General features: G+C 35.9%; 1 protein-coding gene across 7 annotated transcripts in view; it reads right to left on the bottom strand.

Annotated features, from left to right (window-relative positions):
- Positions 1 to 18,528, bottom strand: part of WDR47 (WD repeat domain 47) — a 55,891-nt gene that overhangs the window by 15,744 nt on the left and 21,619 nt on the right. For 2 of the 7 annotated variants that reach the window (XM_032422060.1, XM_032422067.1), the window contains exons 4-8: positions 17,737 to 17,842; positions 15,046 to 15,848; positions 11,594 to 11,720; positions 6,558 to 6,736; positions 4,527 to 4,787 (exon numbers count right to left, since the gene is read on the bottom strand). In XM_032422060.1, the coding sequence (XP_032277951.1) occupies positions 4,527 to 4,787; positions 6,558 to 6,736; positions 11,594 to 11,720; positions 15,046 to 15,848; positions 17,737 to 17,842 (1,476 nt within the window). The remainder of the gene's footprint in view (positions 1 to 4,526; positions 4,788 to 6,557; positions 6,737 to 11,593; positions 11,721 to 15,045; positions 15,849 to 17,736; positions 17,843 to 18,528) is intronic. The other 5 variants (XM_032422070.1, XM_032422084.1, XM_032422078.1 and 2 more) reach the window with 3 other exon arrangements.

Raw genomic sequence — 18,528 nt, 5'->3', positions numbered from 1 at the left:
TGAGTATTTCTTCATGTGTCTGTTGGCCATCTGTATGTCTTTGGAAATATGTGTATGTATGTCTTCTGCTCATTTTTTAATTGGATTGTTTTTGGGGTGTTGAATTTTGTAAGTGAATTTTATATATTTTGGATACTAACCCTTTATCAGATATGTTATTTACAAATATCTTCTTCAATTCCAAAGGTTACTTTTTAGTTTTGCTGATTGTTTCCTTCACTGTACAGAAGCTTTTCATTTTGATGAAGTCCCAATGGTTTATTTTTGCTTTCAACATGTTTCCCTTGCCTCAGGAGACATATCTAGTAAGAAGTTGCTACAGCAAATATCCAAAGAGTTTGCTGCCTGTGTTCTCCTCTAGGATTTTAATGGTTTCTTATCTCACATTTAGGTCTTTAATCCATTTTGAATTTATTTTTGTGTATGGTACAAGAAACTGGTCCAGTTTCATTCTTTTGCATGTTGTTGTCCAATTTTCCCAACACCATTTGTTAAAGAGACTATCCTTTTCCCATTGGTTATTCTTTCCTGCTTTGTCAGAGATTAATTGACTATATAGTTGTGGGTTCATTTCTGGGTTTTCTATTCTGTTCTCTTGATCTATGTGTCTATTTTTATGTCAGTACCATGCTGTTTTGATCACTATAGCTTTGTGATATAACAAATCAAAACTACAATGAGATATCACCTCACATCTGTCAGAATGGCTAAAAAGCAACAACACAAGAAACAACAGGTGTTGGCAAGGATGTGGAGAAAGGGGAACCCTCTTGCACTGTTGGTGGGAATGCAAACTGGTGCAGCCACTCTGGAAAACAGTATGAAGATTCCCTCAAGAAGTTAAAGATAGAACTACCCTATAACCCAGCAATTGCACTACTAGATATTTATCCAAAGAATGCAAAACACTAATTCAAAGGGATACATGCATATAAAATGATATGTTTATAGCAGCATTATTTACAATAGCCAAATTATGGAAGCAGCCCAGGTGTCCAGTGCTTGAAGAACGGATAAAGAAAATGTGGAATACACAACGGAATATTATTCAGCAATAAAGAAGAATAAAATCTTGCCATTTGCAATAATGTAGATGGAGCCAGAAAGTATTATGCTAAGTGAAATAAGTCAGAAAAAGACAAATACCATACGATTTCACTCATATGTGGAATTTAAGAAACAAAACAAACAAGTAAAGGGAAAAAAGAGAGAGGTAAACCAAGAAACAAACTCTAACTACAGAGAACAAACTGATGGTTACCAGAGGGGAAGTGGGTAGGGGGAAGGGATAAATAGGTGATGGGGATTAAGGAGTGCACTTGCTATGATGAGCCCTGGGTGTTGCATGTAAGTGTTGTATCACTAAACTGTACAACTGAAACTAATATTATACTGTATGTTAACTAACTGGAATTTAAATAAAAACTTAAAAAAAAACAGAAAAAGGAATTTGGAAGGAGGGAGGAAACAAAACCTACAAAAACATAATTTAAATTCTTAGAGATGTAAGAGGAAATAATAAATCCAGGAAACAAGAATGAGACCTAAAAAAAAATTTTTTTAAGGAAAATTTGAGAATAAGAGCTTAGAAAATAACAATATGGTAGAAAACAACCAATAGAAAATGGAGGTGAGGAAATTGCTAAATAAAAAATATTTTCGCAATTTCCCAGAACTTAAGTTTCTAGCCTAAAAGGACCCATTAGTACCCAGAAGAATGGAAGGAAAATAGACTTATTCTGATATATATCATCATGAAATTTTTAGAACATCAGGGAAGAGAAAGTCCTAAAAAATGCCAGATGGAAAAAGCAACAGTCTTCATACAAAGGATCAGGTCACAACAGCGTCAGACTTCTTAACAAGAACACTGAAACATGTAGCAATACCTTTGAAACCCCAAGGAATGATTTCCATCCTAGACCTCTATACTCAGCTATACTAACAAATAAAATGGGAAATATTTAGACATGCAAGGTCTCAGAAACTTTACCTCTAATGTGCCCATTTTTAGGAAACTACATGAGATCCTGAAAACATGTAATCCAATACAGAGAAGAGGCAAAGGAAATTCCCAGGAAGAGGGTGAAGGGAAGTCTCAGGACTCTCAGGCCTGAATAAGATGGCCCAGAGGTAATAATATAAAGTGAAGCAAGAGTGATCCTGGAGGATGTCTCCCAGGGGGGATAAATGGAAAAGAGACAACTACCTGATACTTTATACTACAATGAGAGAAGTTTTAGGATTTTACAGTTTTGTCAAGCGATCAACAGAGAGTTTAGTTTAGTGAGAGGTACTAAGAAAATTAAGTACGTGCACACATACAAAGACACAAAAAAATGAGGCAATTAATGTCTCCATGAAAAATAAAAGTTGTATGAAAAGAAAACATAATCATATTATATTACATGACTCAGATGTAAATAACATTTACATGGCCATGGTAATGTTAACACTGATTACTGATTTTATTTTACTTTTAAAGATTTTATTTATTTGGCAGAGAGAGACACAGCGAGAGAGGGAACACAAGCAGGAGGAGTGGGAGAGGGAGAAGCAGGCTTCCCGCGGAGCAGGGAGCCGGATGTGGGGCTCAATCCCAGGACCCTGAGATCATGACCTGAGCTGAAGGCAGACGCTTAATGACTGAGCCACCCAATTGATATATTGGAAAGAAAGAGTAGACAAAGTGAATGTATTGTGGGTGAGGAGTATGGTAGCTAAATCTAACTGGCAGGGAAGCAACAGATAATAAACATAGTAACAGAAGCACGTTATTCAGAAATATGGAGATATGTAGCACAAGAAACAGCTAGCTGGGTTGAAAATAGCAGCCTACCAGAAATAGAAATCATAGACAAAGATGGATAAGATAGCCTCAAAGTGTTGTCTTTTTAAAACATGTACGTATGTTACTTTAATTTAAAAAAAAAAATCAGGGGCGCCTGTGTGGCTCAGTTGGTTAAGCGGCTGCCTTCAGCTCGGGTCATGATCCCAGGGTCCTGCGATCGAGTCCCACATCGGGGGCCTTGCTCAGCGGGGAGCCTGCTTCTCCCCTGCCTGCCGTTCCCCCTTCTTGTGCTTGCTCTCTGTCTCTCTCTCTCATTGTCAAATAAATAAAATCTTTAAAAAATAAATAAATAAAAATAAAAATCAATTTTAAAATTTGAGTTCTAGTTTGCAGAGTACAAAAATACAGTTACAGAAACTGTAATAAGGAAGTAAATATTAGATAAACTTGTTCTTAAATATAAAACCAGAATTTTTGATACAAAATTTATAAGGCCAATCTAATTTCTGTAAGCATCCGAAGGCCAAATTATACACTCTCAAAGGTGTCTGATGTTAAGAATAGATGAAGAAGGGACACCTCGGTGGCTCAGTCGGTTTAGCGTCTGCCTTCGGCTCAGGTCATGGTCCCAGGGTCCTGGGATAGAGTCCCGCATTGGGCTCCCTGCTCAGCGGGAAGCCTGCTTCTCCCTCTGCCTGCTGCTTCCCTGCTTGTGCTCTGATAAATGAATAAATCTTAAAAAAAAAAAAAAAAAGAAGAGATGAAGAAACTCATATGTGGAATTTAAGAAACAAAACAAATGAGCAAAGGGGAAAAAAGAGACAAACCAAGAAACAGACTCTTACCTATAGGGAACTAATGGTTACCAGAGAGGAGGTGGGTAGCAAGGGGAAGGGTGAAACACGTGATGGGGATGAAGGAGTGCACTTGTGAGGATGAGCACTGGGTGATTAAAAACTTAAAAAAAAAAAGAATAGATGAAGAACATACTCCTTAACTATTCCTACTGCATAAATTAACACTTGTTTACTAAGGATAGCAAGATAAAAAATCTTCCCTGATTAGTGAAAACATAAATATGCAAGATGTCTTTAATTGCAGTAACTGCCAGAGCTGCCAAGATGGTTTTGCTGCAACCATCCCAACATGTTATAAAACATCTTCTGCCCTCGGGACGCCTGGGTGGCTCAGTCGGTTGAGCGGCTGCCTTCGGCTCGGGTCATGATCCCAGGGTCCTGGGATCGAGTCCCACATTGGGCTCCTTGCTAGGCAGGGAGCCGGCTTCTCCCTCTGCCTGCCTCTCCCCCTGCTTGTGTTCTGTCTCTCTCTCTGACAAATGAATAAATAAAATCTTTAAAAAAAAAAAAAAAAAATCTTCTGCCCTCAAAGTCTGTGAATTAAAATATTATTGGTTGAAAGGTATCAATGGCAAGAAGAAAGAAAATCAGGGAGAAGATAAAACTGTAAGATCTCTGAGTAAAATGACTTATAAAAAAATAGAATTGTCTTAGTGTTAGTGAGAAAGCAAAAATAAAAATAGGAGAACAAAGACTCCTAAGAAATTTAGAAGTTAGTAGAAGAGAATACGGATAAAGACAGATTAGAAAAAGATTTGGTGTGTAATGAGCTCCAAAAACTTTTATTTGTAAGGCTCCAAAGAGAAGTTCAACTTTCTAGGTTTCCAATCATTAATAGGACGTTATTATTTCCAGGTTTTACAAATTAAAGTACTTACATTTGGTTTCCACAAGAAGGTGATTCCTCAAGAAAAGGTATGTGATTTGTTGATCCAGGATTACGCGGGGTGCTTGTGTGAATATTTGAAGCATCAGGTGTTAATCTCTGACTAGAGTCTTGGGGTGGTGTAGCAAAACTAGTTAGAGAAGAATTATTAGATCCATTGCTTTTGCTCCCGTTACATTGCTGATTGAGCGCTGACACCTCATTACCAAGGCTATCCATTCCAATATTTAATTCACCAAGCTTTTGAATGGACCTATAAAATAAAACAATGCAATTACATTAAAATGAAAACTTAATCACATTCTTAATATATAGAAGAGGGAGCACCTGAGTGGCAGTCAGTTAAGCGTCTGCCTTCGGCTCAGGTCATGATCCCAGGGTCCTGGGATCGAGCCCCACATTGGGCTCCCTGCTCCGCGGGAAGCCTGCTTCTCCCTCTCCCAGTCCCCCTGCTTGTGTTCCCTCTCTCGCTGTGTCTCTCTCTGTCAAGTAAATAATAAAAATCTTAAAAAAAAAAAAAAAAGTCCTGGTACTGGCTCAGATATATAAAACTAAGGGCCTAGAAAAAAAGGGTTGAATAAAAGTATTATATTAAAGGGTTAGAAAAAAACAGGTAAGAGACAAGAACAACAGAGAATTTATATGAAATTTACAAAAGCTAAATAACAATAATTTGAATTTTATTTATAATTGTCTTTAAAGGAAGGACAAACCATCTTGAACAGTTTAACTTTTTTTTCTGAGGAAGTACATCCCTTACCACTATTAGGATCACAGAACCTTGCCACTTTATCTTCTGATTTAATGCTAGCTAATCTGCTTGCACTGAAAAATAAATGGTGAGGAAATCCAACTGCAACCATGGCCTTTATGGATATGAAGAAGACATCTAAGAACCAGAAATGGCAGTTCATCAAAATAGGATAATTCTGATAAGCCACTGACTTATCAGAGGTGGTAAGAAAATGATCCTCAAATGCAATGTTCAGAAGCGTATTTAGACTCTTTAGATTACCACTATAACCATTCCTTGTGTGAAAGTTTGAAGACAGAATCAATTTCAGGCTGGCTTGCACAACCCTCAGAGTATCAAGCAGATTACTTCCAGTATTATTGAATCAAGTAAAGAACTGACAGTCACTACTACATTGCCTAATCATAATTACAATAATAACCTACATTTATGGTACATTTCCTGTATGCCAGGAATTATTCTAAGTAATTTTTTATATATTAACTCATTTAATCTTCTAACAACCTTTTGCTCATTTAAATATACATATTCTAGTTTATTGATTTTTAAAAAGACACATTATTATCTATCTATACACATACACACATACCTCCTATAATTAAAAACAATATAAGTGCATACTGTCTTGGCAGAAATTTTAAGAAAATAATTTTAATATATTGAATTCTAAAGAATCTGAAAGTTAAGGACCCAAAATAACAAAAACAATAGTGAACACTTAACATAGTGCTTACTATATGCCAGGTGCTATTCTAAGCACTTTGCATAGATTAACTCATTTAATCTTCATGGATATTCTGTGAAGTAGATGAAGAAACAAGCAAAAAGAAGCTAAGTAACTAGGATCCCTAGGATCTCAGCAACCCTGGGATAGCTGGATCCACCTGGCTATCTGCTTCCAGCTGTGAGCTGAACCACCACACTTCTGCTCTCGTTGCTTAGAAGTGAAAAAAGGTTTAAAGGGAGGAAGAACAAAATTAGATGAACACTCAGAATGCTGTGGAAGGAAGATATTCCGTAACTCCCCATTACTTGAAACACGTAAAATGCTCTAAAATATCAAACTATATGTGGAAAGTAGCAGTCACTGCATGCTTTCAATAGCTTTGAAATAATTTTTTTTATTATGTTATGTTAGTCACCGTACATTACATCATGACTTTTTGATGTAGTGTTCCTGATTCATTGTTTGCGTATAACACCCAGTGCTCCATGCAATACATGCCCTCCTTAATACTTTATATTTTAAAAAGTGACTGAAAGACATACCTATTAAGGAATTGTTCCGTAAGATTTTGCTGCTGATCAGGACCATCTTCCTGATTCACACCTCCCTCAAGCAGCATTTGTTGGTATATCTGTCGTTGTTGCTCCTTCTGTTCTAAATGCTGTTGATAGCGTAATCTTTGCCTATAATATTCTTGAAATTGTTCTGTTGAATCTCGAAGCTTAAAAATATTAGAGAAAGTAATATATTTGAGCAGACTATGATTAAATATATGTCCCTACCCAACAGTAACTTCTATAAACACTGGATGAAATATACAAGTAGCTATATTTAACAATTAGAAAACACTTAATACATCGCTCTTTGAAAAATAATATAGTATCCATGAGTTTTTATAGTCAAGTAGATGAGTTAATTTGCTTTATTCTAAACAAGAGACTGACCAAAATGAATGGTCATCCTGGATCTTTGACAAACTCAAAATAAAAATACAAATTAAAGCAGTCACAAGGGGTCATGGAATTAGATCTGTACTGCTTGAAAAAAAATACTGAAAGACTACATTAGTATTTAATAAACACAATACTGACTTTGTCCAACACTTAATTTGAGCATGTAAATGGTTTAATAGGTTACTCTAGAGAAAAACTTTAAAAATTTCCCTCAAAAACAATACTTTAATAATTCAGGTTTCAAATGCCTTTCACAAGAAAGTGGAATAAAATGGATAGTAAACTTAATCTCAACATTTCTACTTTGTTCTTCTAAAAGAACCATATAGCACCCAAACTTACAGGACTTAGGTATTTAGTAAATTCCAATATTGGCAAAGAAAGACTCCCCTGCCAACTGGGGTCCGGTCATATTACATGGATCATGTGAACTGGGGTTACCCTGGAACAAGTCAATCATCTCTAAAATTGGCCCACACTGATAATAAGCTTAATGAAGAGTCTTATACAGCTACCTAAAGCTAAAACCGTCTCCCCTTTTCCAGGAAGTAGTAACAATCCTCCTCTACTTCATAACTTATAGCAATAACTCTGAGACAAAATTATCTATATATCCTTTTAAATTTTTTATTGTTGGTAAAATAGAAAATTCATCATTTCAACCATTTTTATGTGTACAATTCAGTGGCATTAATTATACTCACAACATTGTGCAATAATCACCACTATTTCCAAAATTCTTCATCAACCTACAGAGAAACTCTGTAACCATTAAGCAATAATTTCCCATTTCTTCCTCCACCAAGTTCCTGGTAACCTCTATTCTACTTTATGATTTTGCCAATTTCAGATATCTGATATAAGTGGAATTATATAGTATTTGTCCTTTTCTGTCTGGCTTATTTCACTTAGCATGATGTCTTCAAAGTTCATCCATGTTGTAGCATATGTCAGCATTTCATTCCTTTTTGTGGTTGAATAATATTCCATTGAATGGATATGTCACTTTGGTTTATCCATTAATCTGTGGATGGACACTTGGGTTATATCTACATTTTGACTACCATGAATAATGCTGCTATGAACATGGATGTAAAGATATCTGTTTGAGTCCTGCTTTCAATGCTTTAGAGTGGATTAGTGGAATTGCTGGGGTATATGGTAATTCAATATTCAGCTATATTTAAGCTATGTTTTAGCTATATTTAATTCTATATTTAAGGTACCACCAATCCAAAGTGCACCATTTTACATTCAAATCAACAACGTATGAGGGTTCAAATTCTCCACTTCTCCACCAACACATTATTTTCCACTTTTTTTTTTTTTAAGATTTTATTTATTTATTTGACAGAGAGAGACACAGCGAGAGAGGGAACACAAGCAGGGAGAGTGGGAGAGGGCGAGGGAGAAGCAGGCTTCCCGCTGAGCAGGGAGCCCAATGCGGGGCTCGATCCCAGGACCCTGGGATCATGATCTGAGCTGAAGGCAGGCGCTTAATGACTGAGCTACCCAGGCGCCCCAAATGGAATTGTTTTCTTAATTTCCTGTTCAGATTGTTCAATGCTGGTAGTGTAGAAGCCCACACTGACTTTTATGTGTTGTTCTTGTACACTGTAACTTTGCTGAACTTGTTTGTAAACTCTAGTAGCTTTCTTATGAATTCCTTGGGATTTTCTATAAATAGAACTATGTCATCTATAAATAAAGATTAGCTTTACTTCCTTTCCAATCTGGATGGCTTTATTTCTTTTTTCTGTCTAATCACCCTAGCTAGAACTTCCAGTAAATGTTGAAGAGCAGTGGTAAAAACAGGCATCCTTGTCTTTGTTCCTGATTTTAGGGGGAAAGCTTTTAGTTTTTCACCACTGAGTATGACATTAGCTTGGGGTTTTCATAAATGAACTTTACTGTGCTGAGGAAATTCCATTTTCTTAGTTTTCTGAGAGCTTTTATCATGAAAGAGTGTTTGATTTTGTCAAATGCCTTTTCTGCATCAACTGAGATGGCCAGATGTTTTTCTGTTCTTCATTCTATTAATGTGATAATATTACACTGATTTTTTTTTTTAATGTTGGACCAACCTTGCATTCTGGGATAAATCCACTTGGTCAGGGTACATAATCCTTTTAATATGCTGATGAATTTGGTTTGCTAGTATTTTGTTAAAGGATTTTTGCTTCTATTTATGAAAAATATTGGTCTGTAGATTTCCTTTAAGATTTTATTTTGAGAAAGAGAGAGAGAGCATGCACATGGGGGGAGGAGCAGAAGGAGAAAGAGAATCTCAAGCAGACTCCATGCAGAGTGCACAGCCCAACATGGGGCTTGATCCTACAACCCTAAGATCATGACCTGAGCTGAAATCAAGAGTTGGATGCTCAACTGACTGAGCCACCCAGGTGCCCTGGTCTGTAGTTTTCTTTTCATGTAATGTCTACATCTGGACTTGATATTAGGGTAATGCTGGCCTCAGAATGAGTTAGGAAGTATTCCTTCCTCTTACACACTTTTGGAAGATTTTGAGAAGGACTGATGTTAACCCTTCTTCAATGTTTGGTAGAACTCACCCATAAAGCTATCTGATCCTAGATTTTTCTTTGCTGGAAGCTTTTTGATTACTGATTCGGTATAGGTCTGTTGAAATTTTCTATTTCTTTTTGAGTCTTTTTTTAAGATTTTTTTTTTTTTATTTATTCATTTGAGACAGAGAGATACAGAGAGAGAGCGCATGAGCAGGGGGAGGTGCAGAGGGAGAGGGAGAAGCAGACTCTCCACTGAGCAGGGAGCCCGATGTGGGACTCGATACCAGGACCCTGGGATCATGATCTGAGCCGAAGGCAGAGGCTTAACCACCTCAGCCACCCAGGCACCCTTCTTGAGTCATTTAGGTAATTTGTGATTTCTAGGAATTTGTCCATTTCAACATGGTTATCTAATTTGTTGGCTTACAATTGGTCATAGTATTCTCTTATAATCCACTTTATTATTGTAAATAATATGTATTACAATACATATTATAATACAAAAAAATGTATTATCCATTTCTGATTTTACTTATTTGTGTGTGCCTCTCTCTCTCTCTTTTCTTGGTCTAACTAAGCACTTGTCAATTTTGCTGATCTTTTCAAAGAACCAACTTGTGGTTTTACTGATTTTCTCTACTGTTTTCCTCTTCTCTATTTTTCTCCCCTCTAATCTTTATTACGTTCTTCCTTCTGATATAATTTGTTCTTCTTGTTCCAGTTCCTCAAGGTATAAAGTTAGGTTATTGATTTGAGATCTTTCTTCTTTTTTAATGTAGTCATTTACAGCTATACACTTCCCCTGAGCACTGCTTTTGCTGTATCTCATAAGTTTGGAATGTTGTATGCTTTGATATGTTGTGTTCATTTTTATTAGTCTCTAGTCTCTAGGTATTTTCTAATTTCCCTTTTGATTTCTTTGACCCATCAGTTAAGAGTGCGTCAATTTTTACAAATTTGTGAATTTTCCAATTTTCCCTCTGTTATTAATTTCTAGCTTCATTCCATTGTAGTCAGAGAAGATATTTCATATGATTTCAATCTTTTAAAATTTATTTGTTTTGGGTCCTAACATACACTCTATCCTGAAGAATGCTACATGTGCACTTGAGAAGAATGTGTATTCTGCTAGTGTTGGACTGTTCTTTTTTTCTTGTATCACTTTATATATTTGCATTCACATATTGTTAGTATTCACATATTCATAAACTTACCAACACTTGGAATACTAACACAGACCTGAGGTGTCTAAGAAAACAACTTCCTGTATAAAGACTGATACAGGCACCTCTGGGTGAAAAAAAGGTGCATCCTCCAAAGCAATAATATTGTTGTTCTATAGATGTCTGTTGGGTCTAGTTGGTTTATAGTATTGTTCAAGTACTCTGTATGCTTATTGACCTTCTGTTTAGATGTTCTACCCATTAAGTGGGGTATTGAAGTCTCCAACTATTATATCTCCCTTCAACTCTGCCAATGTTTGCTTCATAGATTTTGGGGTTCTGTTGTTTGGTGCATATTCATATGTATTTTTAATAGTAATTTTTCTACTTCATTCTTAATATTTAGTTGAAGACAAAAAAATTTATTGAACTTATTAAAACTACCTCTTCACTTCTTCTAAGTGGCATACCATATAAGAAAATTTATACTCTCCTTTATAATACAATTTCTTTTCCAAATCACCACAGAAAAATAATTTGGAATTCTAAAAACTTGGATTAAAGTATTTTATATTATAAATGTCATAATTTCCTGTTCATTAAATCTAATTAGTAAGATATGTCTTAAAAATACAAGCTATCCACATTTAATGTGAGTTTAATTACTTGAGTCCTGAAATATGTAAGATTAATGTAAACTGTGGTATTTTAGATTGTTAATAAATTCACCTGTTAAAAATGCTCCAAAATACATGACAACTAAAAATACCATATATCTTTAAGGAAAAAGGGAGAAAATAACTTAATAAGAAAGTCTAGATATTCTCTCACCTACTTCCAAATATTGGAAAATTCCTTTTATATTCTATCCAAGCAAACACTTTTATTTCTTCCACAGAGAATAATTCTAAAAGACACTAGGTATATTAAATATTACCTCATTTTTTTCTTGCTTAGCTGGTCCTGGATTCTGTGTTCCATTTGCAGGCTCTTTTTCTGAAACTGAACTCTGGCCCAGGATTTCACTGCTAATAGGCCGCTGTGCCTCAACGGGTGTATCACTTCTTCCAGAAAGGTGCAAAAAACAAACAGGAAGAGGTAGGGGTGAAGGAAAATATATTCTAGTTAGAGAAATTTTAATTAACACAATGAATACTTAATCTAAATGTTTATCAAATGTGCAAAAATAGATTTTTAAATCTTCTTTTCTTCTCTTAAGGGTACTATGTAAGAGTTTTTTTTTTGTTTTTTTTTAAATAGAATGTGCTTATAACAGAAGTACACTGGATTATTAAGCAAGGAGGGTAGCGGCTCCAGTCTAAAACAAGGTGTGTGGTCTTGCGAAAATCACTTACATTCTCTGTGGCTCAGCTTCATCTATAAATTGAACTGAATAATAAGCTGGATGACCTAATGCCTGAATTCTCTTCATGTACCTTAATCTGTGACTTTCTTATCCAAACATTAATTTTTTCCCCTCCAATGTTTCAACAAAATTTTAAGAACTGTTAAGATTTTATTAAAAGACTGTCTTTGGCTTATTTGCACTTAACATAAAAGCTAAATATACATCTTTCCAAAATTTTTAATGTATACTAATTAGTAAGCTTAATATCTTATGTCAGGTTGTTCCTAATATTCTTCTAAACACTAGCAATTTCTACTTTTCGTGGTTACTTTGTTCAAAATTTTTAATGACTAACATCACCCAAAGATGATGAATACCACAGACATTTACCTATTGGCATAAGGCACCATGGGAACAGGTACAAAAGTAAAATGATCTTTGCCTTGAAGGAATCTGATTATGAGATGGCTTCATAATGGCCTCTCCAGGTAGAAGTATGTAAGACATAACAAATTACAGGTCTAGGGTTCAGGAAGCAGAGCTAGTCATCCTCACAAAGGCACCATTGGATAGAAGCTTTCTAACCTATAAATATATCAACTTACATAATCACACATGAACCCAGAGGAGGAAGTAGAAAGTCTTGGGAAAAGTTTTTGGCTACCAGTCAGTGCTGTAACCTGCTAATGACCATAAGAGGTCCCATTTTATGTCCACAAGACAGATTTTCTAAGAGTTATTAACTGTATAGAGATAGAATAAAATGACCTTTATAATGAATTTTGCAATTTATATAGCATTTCCACATGCATTATCTCATTTAACTTGCACAGTAACTTATGAAATAGATTGTAACTCCCATTTCACAGATGAGGAACAAAGTGATTTTCCTAAAATTACATAGTGGGTAAATAAAACTAGGATTTGAATCCAGATCTTCAGGCTCCAAATCCAATGCTGACCCATTCCTAAGAATTTTTCTATTTCTGCCATTTAATTTTGAGACTGTTACACTGAGTAGCCAAAGCTTATATATTTCAACTGATTTTTCTTCCTTTTTGAGTTTATGTTTGAGTGAAAAGCTGTCTTTACAAAACACTACATACTCTCTTATAAACCTTTCTTTTGTGTTTTATCTTTTTTTTTTAATAAAGATTTTATTTATTTATTTGAGAGAGAGAGAGAGAAACAGCATGAGAGGGGATAGGGTCAGAGGGAGAAGCAGGCTCCCCGCCGAGCCGGGAGCCCGATGTGGGACTCGATCCCAGGACTCCGGGATCACGACCTGAGCCGAAGGCAGTCGCTTAACCAACTGAGCCACCCAGGCGCCCAATCTTTTGTGTGTTATCTTCTTATTCACCACAGTAACTCAATCACTATACCCAGGATGCAGCATGGTGCTAGCACAGAGTAGACACTCAAATATTTTTAAACAAATATTGACGTCAAACATGAATTACCACAAATAAGAGGTTTCTTCATGTGGCATCTTCAACATAATTTATCTAATTAAGCTTCCCAATAATTTTAAATTACACCTCAAATATTTTTTAAAAACAAGGTTAACTCTTTCCAAAGTAAATTTTTACACTTTATCCACAGCACAGAAGCCCTCCCATAGCATGTTATTAGCAGTCCTTTTGACATATTGTCCTTACCAGGAGTATGACACTCAGAAGGGGAGAAATTTATATTTACAAAGCATCATTCACATACTTGCCACTCTGCTAGGAGCTTTATCTCAGTTTGCAAGTCAATACCCTATTTTATAGAGGAGGTCATTTAGGCTCAGAGAGATTAAGGACGGGTCTCAAGGTCATACAACTACTAAATGGCAAAGCTATTGTTCAAACCCAAGTCTGATTCCAAAGATCATGTTCTATTCATTATTCCACACTGCTTGGCCTCATAAATAAGTCTTCCAATTTCACAAGCATGACAGATGTTTTCTGGGTTACTGCTACTGCTCAGCTAATAACACATGTATTACTCACTTTCTGATACGTCATTTTTTACCTCTGTTTATTCTATAATCTAGTAACTTACACTCCACTTCTTTACATCTTTATCCAGTCAGTCCTCAAATTTCTACTACTTTCTTTACATAGGGAAGAGCACATGTAGAGTCAGATCTAGTTGGATTTTTGTGTGTCTCTTTTCCACACAATCCCACTGGTGTACAAGTCCAAACATGTCATTCATTATACTGAGCAAGAAGTTCTGATCATCTTGTGTACTCAGAAGAATATCAGCAGTTCACCCAGAACTGAAGTTCAACATTCCAAACAATGAAAATTTTCTTTAAAGAGATTGGAAAGTCCAGGGTAAGTTTAAGATAGTCTCTACCAATGCTCAAGACTTTCTATTCCTTTAGGATTTAGATAATAGGAAGCTCCTATATTAAGTTATACTCATCCATTTTCATGACTAGATATCATCTTTATCTTTCAATTAGAGCAATAAGATGCCTTAAGAAGTCACCTGAGGCTTTAGGAAGTCCCCTCACTTAACATCCTAAAATGCTCCCTTCTCTTTAAGGAACATTAAACAAGATATCACAACCCCCTCCTCTGCAATCTCATAGCAACTTAACAGAAAATGATCTCAGGGCTGTGAGATCAAGCCCCACGTTGGGCTCTGTGCTGGGTGTGGAGCCTGCTTAGGATTCTCTCTCTCTCCCTTTCCCTCTGCCCCTCCCCATCCTTCTCTCTCTAAAAAAAATTTTAAAATAAAGGAACTTGAACATTAAACACACACACACACACACAAACACACAATCTCACACTTGTGAATATTTTTTTTTTCTTTAAGATTTTTTTTTAATTTATTTATTTGACAGAGAGAGAGCACAAGTAGGCAGAGCGGCAGGCAGAGGGAAAGGGAGAAGCAGGCTCTCTGCTGAGCAGGGAGCCCAATGCAGGGCTCCATCCCAGGACCCTGGGATCATGACCTGAGCTGAAGGCAGCCACCCAACTGACTGAGCCACCCAGGTGCCCCTCACACTTGTGAATATTTTCTAATTTTTATGAGCAAATACTTACCGTTCAGGGGATTCTTCGTAAATACTGTGACATTCTGTATTCTCAAGCATGAGACTTCTACTGAGGTTTTGCACACCTGGATAATGGAAGTTAGCAAAGGAGTGTGACATTGGAGAAGTTTTGTTTCCAAGGTCTGAGATTCTCTTATCATGACTGGTTAGTCCACAAGTGAGGCCATCTAAAGCAGGATTCAGAGATCGGGTCATATAGGCATCAGCTGATTGAGGCCTTCTCATTGGAGATGATGGATAGGGAGAAAGTTTGCTGATAAGAGGAGTCAAAAGATCAGCATATGCAGCTTTTGTAGGTTTCAGAAGTTTGTCAACATGAATATTAAGCATTTTCTGTTCAAAAGCACAAGAGAAGACAGAAGATGGGAGATTCTGAAGCCATGACAATAAACTCAGATCCAAGTCATCACAACCATTACCACACAAAAGGTCAATGCCAAGAAGTACTTCACTTTCTGTAATTTCTTCTCCAGTTGCTTTACTTTGACAAAATTCTACACAGCATTCATAAAGTAGACCCTTCATTACAAGCTGAAATAAACGATTGTTACTTGCTTTAAAACCTGCCTCACTTAGCTTCCTATCAGCAGGAATGAATTCTGCAACCATGACACAAGCCTCTTCAAAACAGTGAACTCGTGCAGTGCTGGGATTCCAGTCCTTAAATTCAGCATGATTGGTCAGACGAGGCAAAGTCAAAAGCAAACAGAGCTTGCTATAATCATCTTTAGAAGGACAGTACTCTTCTAGGGCATGCAAACATTGCACAGCTTCTTGCATGGTAAATTCCAGCTGTAAGAAAAATTTAAGTGATCACTATAAAGAGAGATGCTGTGAGATAAAAAAACAAGAGTATTTTATTCAAATACAAAGATACTTTACAAACTTTCATAAACTATTCAACTGCAAAAGGATAAACTCTAGTGTCACAGAATACTCACATAACTTGCAAGATATTTAATAACAACTTTCAAGTCAAGAATCAAAATGTTTTTCATTATTGAAATAAAAATATTAAATAATTTGGTTAATTAGTGACTTAAACTCCTCCTATAAAAATAGTGTTCTAGTTCAGGCTTCAGACTATCATTCTCAAAGGCATAATTTTTTTTTTTAAAGAATTTACTTATTTATTTGACAGAGAGAGACACAGTGAGAGAGGGAACACAAGCAGGGGGAGTGGGAGAGGGAGAAGCAGGCTTCCCGCAGAGCAGGGAGCACGATGCAGGGCTCGATCCCAGGACCCCGGGACCACGACCCGAGCCGAGGGCAGACGCTTAACGACTGAACCACCCAGGCGCCCCTCAAATGCATAATTTTTTAAAGTCAAGAATAATTGAGTTCTCTAGAAATGAAAACTGAAGCATGCCAATATTCAATTGTTTATATAGCTTGCTATCACTCCAGCTTACCCAAAAAGCAAAAGAGCCATTCTCAAACTTGCCATAAGAGAAATTTGTGTGGAGAAAGAAAGCAAATTAAAAGAAAAAGAAGAACATTTACAGTTCATTTACTACAAAAACAGAATGAAGATAGAATAAAGGAAGCTTAGCTGAGAGACAGATTACAATAATTTGTATACTGAATATTTTCTTAGAACCATAAGCTTTTAATGATGTAAGGAATCTTAGAGCTTATGTATCCACCTTTCTTCATCTTACATATGGAAAAAGGTAGCAGATTTAACTGAAGTAATGTAGTTGGTTAGTGACAAAGACAAAATAAAAATTAGGTCCTCTGACTTACATTCCAGAGTTCTTTCCACATTTAAACATCATTATCTGGCAAACATTTCTCTATTATACATGAAAGTCCTCATCGTAATATCTTTTGAGTTTATTTCAATGAACACTTACTGGCACTTAATAAGTTTCCTTGGTTTGGATGAAACAACACTATTATTAAAACTTTAAAAATAACTTTCTAACCAAAAAACCTTTCATGGGGCACCTGGGTGGCTCAGTCAGTTAAGCGTCTGACTTTGGCTCAGGTCCTGATCTCAGGGTCCTGGAATCAAGCTCAGTGAAGAGTCTGCTTCTCCTTCTCGCTCTCCCTCTGCCCCTCCCTGTGCTCGTGCTCACTCTCTCTCAAATAAATAAACAAAATCTTCTAAAAAAAAAAAATAAAGAAAGAAATGTTTAAAAAAAATCCTTCGTATCATTAAATTTAAATTGTCATAAAGGCATGAAGATTTTATCAAAAACCACCTCTGTTGTGCTGAGCACTGGATATTGTATGTAAGTTATGAATCACTGGATTCTGTACCTGAAACTAATATTACACTGTATGTTAACTAACTGGAATTTAATAAAAACTTGGAGGGAAAAAAAACATCTCTGGATCAATGTAAATACTGAAAAAAAAAACAGAAAAAGAAAGTAAACATAATCCATTTCTGTAATAAGAAAAAAGGAACAACGTAGCATCATCTTTAAGTCAAACATCTATTGCAACCTAAATCACCTTAAACAAGAGAAGAGCACACACCCGCCAACCAGCCAGCCCATTCATTTATCATCTTTGTCTAAATCTTGGAAGCATTACAGATTGAAAGTACTACAGCTGCAAAAGAGTAAATCTTACCCCATCCTACCTCATAAAAACTTTGAAAATTCATGATACTAATCTTTTGTTTTAGTGAATAAAATACTTATGACTGAAACAAGACTATGGCGCAAACCTTCAGGAATAAAAATCTTACATGCTGGGGCTCATCTTCTGCTGACATTGCATTGTTAACACACAAAGCTTCTAAAAACTTCTGCTTCAGGATAATATAACGAAACCTGTGAAAAATAAAATATGAAACATTAAAATTAAAAAGCTGAGTTACAGCAATGTCAAAGATTGGAAATGAAACCCAAGTCCCCAGAGCAACAGAGGCCACATATGTTCAAAAGGACTAATTATTCCTTTAAAATTATATATATTTTTAAAGGTTTTACTTATTTATTTGACAGAGCAAGAGAGCAAAAGCAGGGGGAGCAGGAAAAGGAGAGGGAGAAGCAGGCTTCCCACTGAGCAGGGAGCCCGACGCGGGGCTCGATCCCAGGACCCTGGGCTCGTGACCTGAGCCGAAGGCAGATGCTTAACCAACTGAGCCACTCAGGTGCTCCTAAAATAATATTTTTTAAAAAATTAATTTTCCAATGTCTCATAAATCAAATGCACTTAAAGTTACTATAACTACCTTTGCTTTCAAAAAATTCTTAAAAGCTTATCACACTGAAGCCACAATTAAAATAATTTCAGTAGTAAGTAAATACAATTTAATACTCAAAGGATTTCTATTTCCAATCTTAATTCTGAACAAAAATCAAGTTTTATGGAAGAGGTCAAATATTATCTAATATGAAATCAAAGTCCTTTACATTCAAAATGCTTTGTTTTATGTTTTATTATGTTTTATTATTTTGTATTTTATTTAAAATATGTCTTTTTTTTCTTTGAATATGAGAATGGTCTAATAAAA

This window comes from Phoca vitulina, unplaced genomic scaffold, assembly GCF_004348235.1.
Source record: "Phoca vitulina isolate PV1807 unplaced genomic scaffold, GSC_HSeal_1.0 scaffold2, whole genome shotgun sequence".
Lineage (NCBI taxonomy): Eukaryota > Metazoa > Chordata > Mammalia > Carnivora > Phocidae > Phoca > Phoca vitulina.
The sequence above is the reverse complement of the archived record's forward strand: the minus strand, read 5'-3'. Positions and strand labels throughout refer to the sequence as shown.